This window comes from Drosophila yakuba, chromosome 2L (genome assembly GCF_016746365.2).
Source record: "Drosophila yakuba strain Tai18E2 chromosome 2L, Prin_Dyak_Tai18E2_2.1, whole genome shotgun sequence".
Lineage (NCBI taxonomy): Eukaryota > Metazoa > Arthropoda > Insecta > Diptera > Drosophilidae > Drosophila > Drosophila yakuba.
Window position 1 is genome coordinate 15439637 of NC_052527.2, and position 17189 is coordinate 15456825.

Below are 17189 nucleotides of genomic sequence, written 5' to 3' on the forward strand. Positions count from 1 at the left end.
TAGCCAGCCATATCGATAGCACACGTGTGCCGGAGTGTTTGTTTATATTTTGCTGTGCACAAATTGGTCAAACTATTTTTAAAATATTTATAAAGGTGAGATTATTTAAAATTGGTTTGCTAAAGCAGAATGAGACAAAAACTATTGAGGAAAGCATATTGAACATTGAACATATGCTTTTCAACACACCGTTTACACATTTATAAATGCTTCCAGCATGTGGGAGCCACACAGATTTGAGCGATATGGGGGTTCTAGTAATAGTGGCAACGTTTTAAAACAAACATATTACAATATACATATGTACATACATATACACAGACATTATAAATACATAGATTACAGATTAAACTTATTTACTCCCCCAAAGATGGTTATGCTAAATTCATAATAAATCGCCCATACTTGGGTTTTGGATAGGCTCTTTGGCTTTGTTAACTAGCCGTTTTAGGAGCTTTGTTGGGATGACTGTCTGTTAATCAAGGATGAAATATAATCAACATTCCTCACAAACGTAGTACGAAGACTACCAAAAGGTTTACTAAAGCAAACAAATTTAAGTGAACATTGTACCTGAGCCGTACGTTGGAAAAGAAAGCACGGACTTTGATAACCGCAGATCATGATAGAGGTAATGAAAGTGGGAATAACAAGTCTAGTGAGATCAGATCAACCAAATATATATAGAAATATCATGGCGGTTATACTAAATTTACACGACAATGACCCCAATTTCTCGTAAATGTCTGCTTTAAGAAGAATAGGATTGGTGTTTTGGGGTGGCTGGCCCAATCCCAGGTTGCTCTTCCATTTTGGGGAACCCTGCTGTCCAAAGTGAGTGGAATAGATTTCTCAAAACAGGTTCACGGCTTTATTGGAAGGGAACATTACATTAATGAGGTGACTAGGATATATTATTCCTCATATCGCATTGTACTTCCCCTTACACGACACTGGACATTTTATAATATAAATAAAATTTATATTATTTTATATTAACATTAAGATTTTCCTTCAAACCGCCATTACAAGACACGTGATATGGGTTCCTTTGCATTATGTTTGTATATTTTTTGCATAAAAAATGCCGAGATAATGTTTATAAATACGTGCTTTTGTTCATGATAGTAACTTAACGTAGGTACAAGATATAAGCAGTTACAGATGAGTCTATCTCTTAATTACATGATATTCAGCAACAGCTAAGGGCCTAAAAATACATAAATGTATATTCTAATATTGAAACTGAGCAATGTTAGTCGGTAGACGATTGGTTCATGCCTCATTTCAGCTCGACAATTAATACTAGGTAGAGGTAACTCCATCCCTTTGAATCCCTTTTGGGTCGACGCTCAGTTACTCGCCTCGTCCGTATCCACGTCTGATATATCTTTGAGTTTTACGTTGCCATTGCTGTTGTTTCTATCATTGTCATCTGCCGCCTTTTGGAAGTTCTCCTGAAGAGTTTTGGGATCCACGACCAGGATGGGAGTGCACCCATCCATGAGATGCTCGCTCTGACTCTGGTACTGCTCCCGCGAGATGCTGCGCGTGAAGGAGAAACGCAACGACTTTGTCCTGGTCAGCCTCTTTTTGATGGGAGGCTTGCCCGCCACTGGAGCCACTGGCTCTGAGCTAGTGCGCTCTGAGCTTTCCGGCGTGGTTGGCACGGAGCTGGACTCCAGCTGGTGGTCCCGCAGTATTTCCTCGGCAAAGCACTTTATCTGGGTCCAAGCTTCCAGGATGTCCTTCTCAGTGGCGTGCTCATAGGTGACGCAGAAGCGGATCACGTAGCGGCCGTTGAATTTGGCCGGCGTCATGTGCATCTTGCCCGAGTGGTTGATCTGGGCGAGCAGCATGTGGTTGGGCTCGTCACCAGTTCTGTGGAGAAGATTGAGTCAAATATAGTCAAGTCTGAATCTTTGTTTAGTTGGGTAGTACTTATTTTATTTAGTTGAAAAACTTACCGCATTCTGAAGCAAACTAGGCCAAGGTGAACGTCGTTCCGGACTTCAAATCGATCGTCCTTACGGACCAGCATCTCAAACTTCTTGGCCAAAGCCATGTGATTACGAATGTATTCCTGTAGGCCTCGAATGCCGTATGTCCGGAAGACGAACCACAGTTTGAGCGCCCGGAATCGGCGACTCAGGGGAATGCCGTAGTGACGGTAGTCAACTCCGGTCATATGCTCGTGTCGTAGGTAGAGTGGATTCACGTTAAGCGCGCTCTTGAGGTTCATCACATCCCGCACCCACAGGGCAGAGGCATCAAAGTTTGTCAGCAGAAGCTTGTTGGGATTTGTGTTAAAAGAGTCGGCGTATTCGAGTCCGGCGGAGAATACCCGCATCTCGGGCAGAATGAAAGAGTTTCCCGCGTAGGCGCCGTCTACGTGCAGCCAAATGCTCGACACCTGGCGGCACACCTTTCCGATCTCCGTGATGTCGTCGAAAGCGCAGCCGCCGGTGGTACCCACAGTGGCCACTACAAAGAAGGGTGTCAAACCGGCGTTCACATCGTTTTGAATTGCTTGGCTCAGTAGGTCAACGCGCATGCGTCCATGCTCGTCGGCATCGATGATCCGGAGTTTGACCAGGGCCATCTTGGTGGCCTTTTCCACGGAGGAGTGTGCCTCGCGGCTGGCATAGGCGATCAGGCTGGGCAGGAAAACGCTGTCGTGAACGCTGGTCTGACCCTTTAGCTCGCTGATGGCCCGTGCGCGAGCTGTGATTAGAGAGACGAGAACGCACTCCGAGGCAGATCCCTGGAGGGCACCGCCGCCTGTGCTGCCTGGAGCATCAGAGACAAAGGCCTTGGGCAAACCAAGAGCCTTGGCGTACCAGTTCATCACGATGGTCTCCAGCTCGGCAGCCGCCGGACAGCTGGCCCAGCTGAAGCCAATTGAGCCAATGGCACTGCTAAGCATGTCGCCTAGGACGGAGGGAAAGGAGTTGCCCGATGGGAAGTAGGCGAAGAACTTGGGGTGGTTCCAGTGCACCACTCCCGGCATTATCTTCTGCTCGAAGTCCTCGAGCACGTCCTTGAACGACTCCGGCGACTGGGGAGCGTCGGCTGAAGATAGAGATAAACAGGCAGACAGTGGGATTAGTGGGATGGGCCTTAAATATTTCTTTTATCACCCATAAATTTGGGGGGCCAGCAAAGGAAGTATTTATGGCGGATCTGTTGTTTTTGGCACTGAGTAGAAAGATCAACAAGTAAGTCTATACGCAAGGTGTGTGTTTGCGTATGCATAATTAATTGATTTGTTTAGTTGAACTCGGGATTGCGGCGTCCATTCAGGCGTAAATATTTAACTTAGCAAACTGCGCGGAATTCGCCTGAAATACGCCAGCGAAACCTACTCTCCAACCTGCCAGCCTCAGAGGTGGCCGGAGATCGAAGATCGGAGAGATGGCTGTCGAGTGTGCCCCAATTATGCCGGGAGCCTCCCACGCACCTCGTTGCGGGGCACTTGAATCCGTGGGCTGGGGATTTTCGAATAGTTTACACTCGCACATTATTCACATGACTCTTCGGCAGCGGGCAAAACAATTAGTCAACATGATTTAACAAGTTTTTGAGAGGCATTCAGCAGTTGCTTGTTGCTTTGGTCTGGCTTTCTTTGATTATTTTGCGCGAACGAAATATTTTTGGATTCGTTGCTAATTTGTTTGGGCATAGTTAACAAATTAGTGTATACAATTTATCACTAGTGCTGTAATAAAACTTTTTTCTTTCTGCTTTTAAATGGAATTCGAGGAAAACAATCATACAAAATAGATTCGACTAACAAAAATAATGTTTTTTTTTTTTTTAATAATAGCATCATAGAGTATTTAAAGTTACGGACTTTTCTCCTGATTATGCATGAGATTTGAAAACTTTATAAAATGCCTGATTTTAAAGCGTATTTCACTACGGCTCTTGACTTTGTATATATTATTAGTTTATGATCATTCAGTAATGGCTTGTTTGTATATAACCTGCGAAGTATGCCCCTTATTGTTCACACCTGACACAAAATACCTAACAAAAATTCGTATATCTCACAGCTTTCGTGGGGTCTTTTTTTTTAACTTTTTCTTATGGCACCTGGCAGCTCACCTGGTATCAGTTTTTTGAGGTAACCCGGATCCAAGGTGGGCGCCACATCACGCTCCTCTATGTTAGTGCCGTATTGGCATATATAATCAATCACTTCCTTGCCGTATTTGCGAAACTCTTCCACATCCATTTTAACCAATTTACACTTTTCCCTAAATTTGTTCAAATAATGCAGTCTATTAAGAAGTATTTCTCGATGCTTGTATCTTTGGCGCTCGGATACTTGGGTACAATACGGTACACAACAGCTTATCTCGATCACTTTCGAATCCCGGTTATTATCACGCAGCGCACACTCGTTGCAGCTCAGCTTCCTTGACGCGAATGTCTTGGCCACTGCGCTGCAATCGTTTTTATATGGCAACAGACCGATCGCTCAACCGCACGATCGGCTACTCTCGGATCTCTCTGTGCTCGGATATATTATATCCCCTTCTTACACCTATGAGGTGTGCTCTGCGCCGCGCTCCTACTGACGTTGATTGTCTCGTGATCGGACTCAAATTACTGGCTCGGAGACGCGGATCGGACTCCGTTGGGCTGGGAAACCCGCTTTGCTCATTATGGGCACATCTCTCGTTCTGCTCTCGCGTCGGGCGGAGCACCATCTTGCTCGGCGAAAAAGTCCCTGGTGGGATCACACAAGGGTGTAATGCTTTTGGCTTAAATGTACTCGTACTTTGAGTTCAATTTAAAGCGCAAGTGAGTAAGAAAGGTTGCTTTTCTACGAATATGTGCTCAAATTATTAATTATAATTCACTAAAGAAGTGTGTTATTAAAGCTTGGAAAATTATTGTGAAATTTACGAATAGTTATTATAGTTGTTGCTCGTAGAGTAAAAGGGTATACTAGATTCGTTGAAAAGTATGTAACAGGAAGTGCTGAAGGAAGTGTTTCCGACCCTATTAAGTATGTATATTCTTGGTCAGGATCAATGACCTAGGCGATTTGGCACTGTCCGTCTGTCTGTCTGTCTGTCCTTATGAACATCGAGATCCCAGGAACTATAAAAGCTAGAAGATTAAGACTAATCACAAAAACCTCCAAAAGCTGCCACGCTCACACTTTTGAAAAATGTTTTGATATTTTTTGATTTTTTTTATTAGGGTTCTATCGATTTGCCTATCGATTTTGGCACGCCCACTCTAACGCCCACAAACCGCCATAAACTGTTAGTGGTGAAATTTCTCCTTCGCACTTTCACTAGCTGATTAACAAGTATCAGTCAAGGAACTCGACTACAGCAATCTCTTTTGTTTTTATCTATCATATATTAATATGTTCGAATTATGTCTAATTTATGGAAGCTAAAATTACTAAGCTGTACTGAATCTATCGCCTCTCCTATCGCTACTCTCTATAAACCTGTGATTTCTCACAGTATTATCTCAATATATTCTTTGATAATATTTCACAGATTATTATTATGACATTATATTTATGACATTTAAAATTGGCTTTGAATGTGAATATTCTGACACGCTTGGCTCTTCGGGGAATTTTTGGGGGTTTTAGAAAATTTCCGAAAATTGCTGCAAATCCGGCACGTTCGTACAGTGTGCAAAGAGCCAGTGAAAGAGAACAAACTAGTTTCCTCTAATCTCTGGAAGAAATACCAAAAGTTTCCGTGGCTTATGGCAACTAGCGGGGAACCACTTCAAGTACTAGCGAAAAGTGGCAAACAAGTGTCCAAACATTGACCAAATACGTTAGCAAAAGTCGGATGTGCGAACGGCCAGCCCTCACAAAAGGCCAAACTGATGACGTAGCTGTGAAGAGCGTCCATTGTTTCATGGAATCTCCTGCTGGGTAAAATACAAAAACACTAATATCAAAATAAACAAACGTTGCCAAATGAAAATCAACGATTTGTTCAGGTTGCGAGGCGCGGGAATCTGGAAGATAATGGGTGTGGGTGGGTGGGCAGCACGAACGAATGAATGGGTTTGTTGTCAGAGTCAGCATGAGTTCCCCGCAATTTGGTTGGGTGCTAATTGCTGACGAGTGCTTATCTAACTTTGCCTGGTAATGATTTAACCCTAGCTATACTTACTTTCCAGTCCGTATGTTTAATGGTTCTCGGACCAGCATCTACTCAAAAGGGTTAGATTAATGGAATACAACTGGTTATTTAAAAGTAACTTGGAAAGTTATTATTGTTATTATCGAGTGGAGTGCCTTTTTATTTTTACTAAATAAATTACTAAAAACTTTGACCTATCTCTGAAATACATAGGATTATTAAGCCAAAACATTATTAGGAAGAACTAAATTACAATATATTATTGCTCGGCTTAGTCAATGAAATTCCCTTCAATGCTAACCTCCCGCAGCTATAATCTTGTAAGTTCTGTTGGGAAATTGTGCAAATCCGACCACTGTAAGGGGGCTAAACATAACTTTTAAAACCATGGCTGAGCTGACTCACTCGGCGCACGCGTCTCCGCCTTGAAGCGGCGCTCGGTGGGTGCAGAGTTCGCTGCGAGAGATTCGGAGATCGCTGGACAGAGATCGGCTGAACACCGTGACTTGACGTATTTCTCGGCTCCTCTTTCTGGGCCTGAGCCTCGTCTGAACTTTCATTCACAGGTCCAGACACCGCGGATGACGTCTTGCTTCTAAATATAATTTCGTATTCAGTTTACGCGGTCACACGTCGAAATGCTCGAGGGCCGTTGCCATCATCCATCGAATCCATCCGCCTTCTGATGCCGCTTCTGCTAAAACCCGGCTGTGTGTTGGGTTGTGTGTGTGGAGCGCGGCTAACGCGTTTGTTGTCTAACCATTAATTATGGCAGTTGGCACTGCCAAACACCGATCAAAATTCCCATGATGTCGTCATACAGTCAAGCATCACTAGCATCAACTACTTGAAATTTGGGAAAGACCTCGGATTTCTAACATTTTTGATTATTTCAATGATTCCATTTACTAATAGTTTTCTGAATGAGTTCAGACCGTACTGCAAAGGGGAATTTCTGTTGGTTTATGTGAGAAAAAAAAGGAGTGATTAGGATTTAAAGACTTCGCCTGCTTGAGAGTTACCTGTAGATTTTTACGAAAATTTGAATGGTTTTTTTTATGTGATGGTGCTCGTGCTTGACAACAGCTTACTGCATATGAAGATTTCGTGCCGGGGCTCTTCTATTTTCGTGTATTTTGGAATTCGCCAAATCATACCTTAGGTATTTCATTGATTTTGGTGGGGCATACTAAATAATGGGTACGGGATTTATTTATTGGTTTATTTGGTTGGAGGTGTCAATGATTTTGACAGATGTTACTTTGAATTTTATTGTTTGAGTTTATTTGGCGATTTAATTAGGTGAACCCGTTTGCAAGATTTCGTGATTTTGCGTAAAAGAGTCTAGATATTCTTTAGATAGTAAAGAATGGAGAATTTATAAAAGATGAGCTTTTGCTCACCAGTTCTCTTACATCTCTATAGCCTAACCCTATTTGTCAAATATAACCATATAAGATATATTTTAATAACAACTTTTTATATACTCGCAATTACCATGCGATTTGTTTTATGGTGAATTGATATACGTTTTTAGTGTTCCATAAGCATCCCTAAGCCAATAAATCGCCGCAGGTATGTCTTCGTGCTCAGCTCCATGAATGTATTTCAAAAGACCAATGCCAAGTCTAAACCCAAAGCAAAATCGAAGGACGACCCATTACAGGCTTATAATGAGGTCGTGCAGAATTTGATAAAGAACTGGGAGTCTCCAGTCGTGTATCTGAAGAAACAAGGGTTTCTGCCCAGAAACTACGAGGATGCGTCAAGAATTAAGCCCAACCTGGACGCCCTGATGCAGAGAATAGAAAGGGCCAAACGGGATCACACTAAAGAGATCATTATGAAAGTAGGACCCACAGTAATGCCAAAAGCATCAAGAAATCAACGGGGCTTTTTGCCCCCAACGGGCTCCATGCTCTCCAATTTGGAGCAGTTGAAAATCATTGAAGGCCAGGTAACGAAGGCCAACTCCATGACCAAGCCAAGTGAGCAGGAGCAACAGCTGCTGGCCATGAAGCGGCGATTGGAAGAATTGCAGACGGCAGCTAATAGTCAGGATCAGCTAGGATACGGTGGGCAGATCAACCTAACTCCCAGAGACAAGGAGCCAGTGAAATCGGCAAAAAGCTATGATGAAATATTGCAGCGAATGATTGAAAGGACGAGCCCACAGCACACAAAGAAATCCAATTTGCATTTGGAAACCCATCAATATCAATTAGCATCAGCTCCAGAAGGAAACCCAAAAATTGTTCATTTGCCATTGGGTATCAGAACAGATACATCGCTGACTTTGAACCCCGTCGACTTGAATGGGCACAGTGCACCCCGAAATTTATTGGATAAATCCGCAGTTGATCTGCCCATATCCAGAGCAGTGGACACCCAGAAGATCATGTCAAAAACAGAATCAAAGCTGCGCGCACCCACGTATCTGAATTGGGACATGACAAAAGGACGACTGGACCATTACTCAAGAGTGGACAAAGAGGCCTATTTAAACCAGTTGGTGAGAGTGTTCGGGCAAAATATGGATTTCAAGGAGCCCACTCAAAAAGGTAATGAGCCGACTGCTTCCTAGAACCACTGTTCGCCTTCCCACCAGCGCGCACTCATCTTCGCGAAATGGTTTAAAATATATGAGCTCTGTGCAATGAGTCATAATCCATTTGGAGTCCATGTCCATACACAGTAAATTCATATATACATTTTCATTTCCGATTTTATGCCGATCAACAATGATACTACGTCATATCAATGGCATCAGCAAGATGATTTGGATTTCATCTGTTTACCTTGCGCAAGAAAGCAAAAAAAAGCAGGATATTTCTGTTTACCATTTGTTAGTAATTAAGCATATTTTTGCTTTCCAAGTTGATTCAATATAACTTTTCTTAATGGATTGACTGGCAGCGTAAAACCTAGTATTTTAACTGTGTAAAAACCTGAAGTTATTATTTTGAAATAATATTTATTGCAATTTATAAACAAGAAAGATGTTCGTTTGATATTTCCTTCACGTCACTTATAGCATACTTTATAGTTTCAATATTGGAATTCAGAAGAAGCCTTTTACTGTTGTAACCCACCGCATGGCAGATTGGTCTAGAATTCAACTAGGCGCCTGACTTAAGGAAGCGCTAATACTGTATTATAGTGTTTCCATTAACTGAGTGAATATGATTAGTTGGGGTTATCCTTGCGCACCGCCATGGGTGATCGTCGTGGGGATCGCTGCTCCAGTTGCTGCTGCTGGACATTCACGTAGTCCAGCTCGTTTTCCGGAGAGGGGGAGGAGCCGGCTCCGGAGTTTCGTCGCGACGAGGATGGTCGTACGTTGGTGTCCAAGTGTCGGAAACTGCAAGGAAAGGATGTGGCTTTGAGTTAATTGACACAAATTAGAAAATTAATTAATTAATTACAAAACATTTTATACATAAAATGTACCACAGAAATATTGAAATCGTTAGGGCTCACATTTTGAATGAAAGATTATGGAAATGGGGTATTTTCAAATAAGACTCACCGCAACGAGACGTTACTGCCCTTTTCCTCGTTGCTGCTGTTGAAGAGGAACGCCAGCGGCCAGGATATCCAGGAGTTGTGGTCCACCGAACTCTGGGTCCGGATGATGGGGGCACTGCCGCGACTCACTACGGGTGAGGGCAGCTCCATGGAGAGCTTGGGGGTGCCGGCTTTGTTGATAGCCGGATTGTAGATCTTCGGGTCGCTGACCATGCGCACGAAGAAGGAGCGCTTCTGAGCCAACGTGTCCTGCTTCTTGCGGTTCATGATCTCCGACAGCTCATCGTGCTGCTCCTTCTCCAGCAACTCGTTGGCAAAGTCCACGATGATGTCCCAGGCGTAGTCAATGTCTTCAGCGGTCGCGTTCTGAGCCACGGCGCAGAACCTGATGATGTACCGATCTCCCACGCTGGCCGGAACCATGTGAAGCTTGCCAGACTCGTTGATTATGCTCAGCAGCTTCTCATTCAGCTTGTCGGAGCCCTTGAGGCGGAAGCAGACCAGGCCCAGCTAATAGAACCAAATATTATTTATTTTGGCTCCACAAAACTGGGCGAATTATTAACCAAATGAAAAACGAAAAATCAAACTATGAACTTATTTAGAACTTATAAAATAATTGAGTGATTTAAACAAGTTTGGCTAGATGAATCAATTTATATTCACGTGCTGTGTTCTGTAAAATGTGCTTCAAGTGCTATTTAAATCATAAATATTTGTTTTATTTTTTCAATTATCTTGCAAGTATTAAGTAAGATACAAAGAAATCCTAACACTGCACTCCTGAAAAGTCCAATTAGTTGGAAAACTAAAACGTGTCTAACTGCAGATCCGCTACCGAATTGATCACTTAATTGACTTGGCCACGCTTACGTTTAACGAGCTTGAACATATGTATGTACACATGTCAGTCGCTGACTCGATGAATCACTTGTGGCTGTCTTTAAATGATTTTCAATGGCATTTATGCCAAAACACTTCCATTGTCGGGGCGAAAAAGAAATCAATTTTTGCGCCAGTTTCTTTGCGGAATTTGGCGTGTAGTTGCGCACGTTTGCTTCGTTTGCACGGCGGTGTGAACAAATTCACGTCTTCGTGGTCCGGTCAGAGCTGAGGCCCCGGCACTTACGTTACCCGCCAATCCATTTCCCAACTATTTTTGGGACTTACATACTATACATGGGCGATCGGCCCTTGCTCCGCATAATAGACCCACACACCCACCCTACACAATCCGTGGGGTGTACAAAAGAGCTTTGACCTCTGAGCATGATTAATTACCGAAAGAAGCCGAATCGATTGAAAATAAAACTTTAAATATATGGATATATATGAAAGAAACGAAACGAAAGCAAATGTATCTCACCTTGACTTGGTTACAGATCTCGAAGCGCTTATCTTTGAGCACGAGCTCTTCGAACCGCTTGGCCAGTTTGATATGGTGACGTATGTAATGCTGCAGTCCGGAAATCCCATAAGATCGCAGCACGAACCTGAAATCATATACGCCATTCAGAGGCACATACAGAATGGATTTGGGTAAATAGTATTTTTTGCCGTGCTCACAATTAGCAATAAACGTTTGTTTGGCGTTCTCATCTCATCTGCGGTATAGATTCGGCATACACGGGGTATCGAAACCCTTGCTTTTACAACTAAGTCGCAAGCAAATACACGAGGGACAATTTGAGTAAACAAGCCAACATACTTGAGGCCACTTCAAGCCAATCCAAAAACAATTCAATTTTCGACAACAGTCAACAGACCCACACTTTGCCATCGAGTGCTTTCGGACCTTTCGAACATACATATGCTACATACCACAGCTTCAGTGAACGAAAACGCCGACTGAGTGGAACTCCCCAATGACGGTAGTCGATGGCCGCATCCGAGTAGCCGTGCTTCAGGTACAGCGGATCCACCACCAGGGCTGAAGTCAGCCGGATGCGGTCCCGCACCCACAGCGTCGAGCAGTCGAAGTTGGTCAGCAGCCATTTGTTGGGATTGGTGTTGAACGAGTCGGCGTACTCGATGCCCTGTAAATGGGATTGGCTAAGATTGGCCGTGCCATGGTAGTGCCAGCCACTCACCTTCAGGAGGGGCTTCAGTTCGGGGCAGATGAAGCTGTTGCCCGCGTAGGCGGCATCCACGTGCAACCAGACGCCAGGGAATCGCTGCAGCTGCTTGCCAATTTCCGGCAGATTGTCGAACGCACACGAGCCCGTGGTGCCCAGAGTGGTCGAGACGAAGAAGGGCACCAGGCCCTGCAGCTCGTCCTCCTCCATGGCTTCGTAGATCGTCTGGCCGCGCAGGCTGGCGTCGTCGTCGGGCTCCAGAATGCGCAGTTTCACGAAGCAGATCATCGCCGCCTTTTCCACGCAGCTGTGTGCCTCCTTGGAGCAGTAGGCCATCAGCTTGGACAGTAGGTGACCCTCCTCCACGAACGGGTGCTGGGCCTTGAGCCTCTTGAGCGCCTGTGCCCTGGCAGCCAGCATCGTGACCAGCACACATTCCGATGCGGAAGTCTGGAGCCCAAAAAGACCCACTGATAAACATTGTCATATGACTTAATATTTAATATTATAAAAACTAAGGTGCGCTTTCTTTACGTTTATAATCTACTATCATCTATCTTCTACGAGCATAATGTTACCTGAATGACTCCCCCACCGGTGCTGCCCTCCTTGAGGGCCAGAAAGTGGTCCGGCAGACCGATGGCCTTGCCCAGCCAGTCGAGCACAATGGTCTCCAGCTCGGTGCAAGCGGGACTGGCGGCCCAAGAAAAGCCGATGCACCCGATCCCGTCGCCCAGCATGTCGCCCAGGATGGAGGGGAACGAGTTTCCCGCCGGAAAGTAGGCGTGGAAGCGTGGGTGCTGCCAGTGCGTCACGCCGGGCATGATCTTGTCCTCCACGTCCCTCATAATCTGGTCCCAGTCCTCCGGCTCCTGTGGTGCCTCAGCTGTGCGAAAGGGAGAGGGTGAGGGAGAATCTGACCAGATTTTGGGGGCATGTTTGGGGCTTACTTGGCAACAGGTGCCGCAAATATCCCGGCTCCACGCTGGGCGTGACTCGCCGCTCGTTTAGCGTTTCCAGATAATTGCAGATGTACTCTACCATTTCCATGCCACGTTTTCGAAATTCGGTGCTGTCCATCTCGGATGGGTTCTCCAAATCGCTTTCCTGGGTGTTTTCAAATCTTTTCGTTTTCGTTTACCGACCCACGCTTAGCTGTATTATGCAAAATTTTAAAAATTGTTCAATGAATCAGCGTAGTGGGGCGGTACAAGTGAATATATTCAATTTTTTGTGTCGGTTATTTTCAGATATTTCAATTATTGTGTGTGTACATACAATGTGTTTCTTTATTTCTAGGCACAACTTTAAAATATTTATATGAAAAGTGATATAACACAAAACAGGAAACTAGAAAAATTAAATATTTAAATATTTGTTTACTGAGCGAGATAGTTTATGATTATTCACAACGAAACTATGACTTTGTTTCCATTATTTCGGAATTTGTCTATTGATCCTGATCAATAATGTACATATATACTTTACATAGTCGCAAACGCTTCATTCTGTCTGTTACATAGTTTACAACGAATCTAGTATACCCTTACACAATACGAGTAACGGGTATAAAAACACTACAGAAAAATGTATTAAAAGAGTACAGAACGACAGCATGCATTTTAAAACTGTTTAAAGCTGTTTTAGCTTGTAGAAGTTTTCGATGTTAATAATGCATAAAATAACGAATTTGAAAAAAATATGATCAAAATGTAATTATAAAAACTCTCGATAAATATAATTTTAAAACTTTTGATTCTTTGTAACACATAGCTTTAAGTTCATTATTAGATGATGAAAATGTTTAATGGAAACTATCGAATAAATCCCACAGAAAATTGTTGTAAGATTAGGTACACCATTGCTATTGATCTTAAAATTTATTCGTAAACATAAACAGTTAAAATCATAAATTGAGTTTTAAAATGCATTCCATTGTGTTATTAAGTATTAATGTTAATTATCATTCGATTTATTCTAAAAACTCAATTTCAATTTTTGTATTTTCCTGATATTTCCTTTTCGTTAGCTCAAATAGACGGAGTAATTTGTTTAAAACTGGAGAATCTTAATTGTTTATGCGAATTGTAGGAGCAAAGAAAACTTGTTTCCTAGGACGGTTTACGTATAGAGTCCGCTTGATTCAAAAATACATTTTGTTGGCAAAACAGAATTTATTTCGTTTCCATTGCTATGTTATTTGTATGTAGGACTGATTTATTTTAGCTGGAGCTTTATTTGTGGCTTTTTAAGAAACAGATTCAGTTGTGCTTTGTAAACTTTAGATGTTTAGATTTATTTTGCCGAGACAGTGTTATTCCCAAATTTTGCTCGACTAAATCACACGTACATAGTTTGCATAAACATAATTTTTGTTTGTAATTAACCTGAGGTTCCTTAGTCACGTTTTCCGATGGCTTTTCCGACTTTTGTTCCGAACCCGAGACCACGAACCGTTGGCCCCGACTGGCAAAACCAAACTGATCCTTGCTCTGCGGTCTGGCCAAGAGCTAAGCTCGGTCGCCGCATCCGTGGTTACTGCTTCTCCTTCGGGTGCCTTGGCATGTCTAATGAATGCATACTTCAGTGGGCAGGAGCTGGGTTTGGGGGCGATGGTGAGTGCTTGGTGCGATTGAAATGGCAAATAAATGGAATTTTTGCGACGCTTCATTCATAGCTGTGAGCAAGGGATTGGGACTCGTCCCTGTTGTGCGTGAAGATATGTTAGGAATAGGAAGGGCGAGTGGAAAATTAAATAACCACCATGGCCCATGTGAGGTTGCACAATGCGTATGCTTGATGTTGCGTATATCCAGGGCAAATTGGGTTTCGAACTAAATGATTAAAATAAAACCTAATTTGCTCTTAAAGTGCAACTCAATTTCGGCATGGATGAGTTAATTCAAAGTACGTGTTGTCATAAACACACAACAAATTGCACTGACAGGACAGCTTCCCACGACTTCCCACTTGTTTTTGGGCCGGGGTGCGAATCGTTTTATTAATAACTTCCGCGCCAAATTGAATTATTGTTCAGTACGTACTTGATAGGAATGATGGCGATGCCAAATGACTATGACGATGGAAATGACGACAACGATGGCCAAGGCAGAGCAGCGATGGCAGGCGAGGAGTAGAGGAATTTCAACGCATTCCTCTCTGAAAATTCCAGCCCGTTTTCCTTTCCCTACCCGGGCTGCTTGGATCCGTCGGCACTAGGCCATAGATATGTCTGGGACACGTGGCCCCATGTACTTTCCACCATCCTCCCACACAGTCATCCGAGTCCTGTTGGATTTTTTTGTTGTTGGATGAAAGTTCATTAATAAACTTTCATTGCTGCTGTCGAATTCAGCTGCAGCAACATCCCCGGGCATTGAATTGTGCTTCGGCCTCAGCTTCAACAAGTGGCATCATGCTTCTGCAGTCATCATCCCCCGGTGACCTCCTTACCCGCTATCTCCATCCCCATCCCCATCCCATTCCCGCCTGTCTAGTGGCCGACACCAGCAGGGCTTTATTTAATGGGAAAACGCTGCAAAAACGCTCATGCATTCGCGCTTATTTAATTGCTGCAGAAATGGTTTTTATTGACTTTTACTTGAACTCCTCTTCAAAATGAATTATGTCAAAGCGAAGACCGTCATGGTCTTACTTCTTAGGATGATGTTTTTCGCTTTCTTCTGATTACCAATTTTGAAAAATAATGCTCTTCAATTAATCTTATCTATTTTTGACATTTTGCATTATGTGGTAAAATTTAAATGTATTATTATTTTATGTTTCTAAAATAGGAAAATTAAGAATTTGATCTTCAATTCCTAATTGACTTTAAAATGTAGCACTTACCGACTTTAGCTGATTTTTGTAATTTTTGTTCGAGCCACATGACGCACCTAAAAGATGTAGGTGACATCGCTTCTTACACCACTTGCAGAATGGTTTTTCCTTTCTGTCCCTCTGGCTCATAAACCCAGCAATTATTCAATTTTCACGGACTGCGATGGGGGCAATAGCTGCTCCGGACAGTATACGACGAGTGGTGGTTGACTGTTAAGTTGGTTCTCGAGATATTGGACCTCCGGCGTCCTTTTTCCGCCATTATAGGTTCAAGGTTGTTGCCGAAGGGCTTCGGCAAGATTATATTTCTGAAAGAGTGAAACAATCTTGTTTGCTGATTTTGCAGAGGTCCTCAAAATGATGCACTATCGCAAGGCCGAGAATGTGGAGCAGGAGCTGAGCAAGAGCGATCTGCCATTCGAGGACTGCATGCCAAAGTCCCAAAAGGATTTTTTGTGGATGCACGTGAGTACCACTAACCATTTTCAAATCCTTGTTGGTAACAATTTCTTTTGCGCAGGTGAAAGGCGGCACCAAAGTGAGCAATGTGATTGAGTTTGCTCAGGCAGCGCTAAACAAGGGCGAACACAGATGCGTGGTGTGGAGCGGATCCGGCGGCGGAGTGGTGAAGACCATATCATGTGCCGAGGTCCTCAAACGGAGCCACCCTGTCTACCAGGTGACGCGCATGGCGTACACCAGGTGAGTGGTCAATAAGCAGCAAATTTGCCATAACTATTATAGTATACTACATAAAGCGTGGAGGAGCACTGGAAGCCACAGATGGAAGGCCTCGAGGAGATTATAGTCACCCGCCAAATACCCACGCTGCACATTCTCATGAGTCTGGACCAGCTGCCGGATAGTATAGACGGGTAAGATGGAACACGATTAGAAAAGCATTAGTGTCGTAAAGGCATATTTCGATTAGTTTACAAAAGCCAAATAGACCCACTGATTTCTGGGAGGGCGGAGGAACACAGCCACAGCCACGTCCACATCCACGTACCCAGGCCCCCCATCAGCAGCAACCACATCAACCAGGAGCTGGTGTTCGGTCGAACAAGCGAAACAGACCCGGACGCAATAAACCAGCCCAACAACTCGAAAAACCTGTCGCTGAAGAGCATTTACCCGCCAGCTAGAGTCAAGGTTGAGATAAACCGGCCATGTGAAGATGCCTTTATTTACCCTTTGTAAGGATATAAAAATAAAGCCTAATTTATCACAAAAGACCAGCGGTATTAACGCAATTGGGGCCAATGAAAGATAAGCTCTCCAAAGATAAGCGTGCTCTTTGTATCATTCTTTTTATAGAACTACCTTAATTTACAGTAAAGACCTTTAATACCAATGTGGGTATAGCGAATAAACTATTAATCCTCAAGTCAAAGGTTATCTATTTTACCTACCCACCTAGGAAAAGAAACAATACTTTGGGTGTTCCCTTATCTGGAACTTCGGAATCAGCGAGTTGGTGTTAATTGTTTGTCAAATACAAATTCAATACCTACAAATAAAAGGTATGCAAATGTAGGACATTTATTAAATCTATTAAATGTTTACAGTAAGTACCAATGAAAAATAAATTAAATATTTGATATTTTGAGTCAGA

The 17189-nt window shown here is 43.3% G+C and overlaps 3 protein-coding genes and 1 long non-coding RNA gene across 7 annotated transcripts; 1 reads left to right on the plus strand and 3 right to left on the minus strand.

Moving 5' to 3' along the window:
- The first annotated feature begins 8 nt into the window (after window positions 1-8).
- LOC6528308 (ribonuclease P protein subunit p25-like protein) lies at window positions 9-16961 on the plus strand. 3 transcript variants are annotated; one of them, XR_005560134.2, is made up of 6 exons: window positions 7399-7646; window positions 7707-8692; window positions 15921-16039; window positions 16095-16276; window positions 16319-16449; window positions 16506-16647. XR_005560134.2 is itself a non-coding variant. In XM_039370728.2 (6 exons), exons 1-6 carry the CDS (start codon window positions 7630-7632, stop codon window positions 16717-16719), a joined length of 1635 nt encoding a protein of 544 aa, XP_039226662.1. In that variant the 5' UTR covers window positions 7552-7629; the 3' UTR covers window positions 16720-16961. The 3 variants fall into 3 exon arrangements, 2 of the variants coding, with proteins under 2 accessions (XP_015053909.1, XP_039226662.1); XM_039370728.2 differs by having other exon boundaries at window positions 7552-7646; window positions 16333-16449; window positions 16506-16961; XM_015198423.2 differs by lacking the exons at window positions 7399-7646; window positions 7707-8692 and adding an exon at window positions 9-95 and having other exon boundaries at window positions 16333-16449; window positions 16506-16961.
- On the minus strand, window positions 1047-4444 carry LOC6528305 (aromatic-L-amino-acid decarboxylase). Its single transcript, XM_002089322.4, has 3 exons — window positions 4108-4444; window positions 1968-3072; window positions 1047-1881 (listed from the first exon to the last, which is right to left on the minus strand). Exons 1-3 carry the CDS (start codon window positions 4235-4237, stop codon window positions 1353-1355), a joined length of 1764 nt encoding a protein of 587 aa, XP_002089358.1. The 5' UTR covers window positions 4238-4444; the 3' UTR covers window positions 1047-1352.
- LOC6528307 (tyrosine decarboxylase) lies at window positions 9318-12820 on the minus strand. 2 transcript variants are annotated; one of them, XM_002089324.4, is made up of 7 exons: window positions 12685-12820; window positions 12313-12620; window positions 11750-12184; window positions 11481-11695; window positions 11026-11152; window positions 9661-10169; window positions 9318-9492 (listed from the first exon to the last, which is right to left on the minus strand). In XM_002089324.4, the coding sequence occupies exons 1-7, from the start codon at window positions 12812-12814 to the stop codon at window positions 9318-9320; spliced, it is 1899 nt and encodes a 632-aa protein (XP_002089360.1). In that variant the 5' UTR covers window positions 12815-12820. The 2 variants fall into 2 exon arrangements, with proteins under 2 accessions (XP_002089360.1, XP_015054436.1); XM_015198950.3 differs by having other exon boundaries at window positions 11481-12184.
- Window positions 15299-16180, minus strand: LOC120320601. The gene is made up of 2 exons (XR_005560135.1): window positions 16055-16180; window positions 15299-15882 (listed from the first exon to the last, which is right to left on the minus strand). It is a non-coding gene; the product is annotated as an uncharacterized LOC120320601 (long non-coding RNA).
- Window positions 16962-17189: the final 228 nt, after the last annotated feature.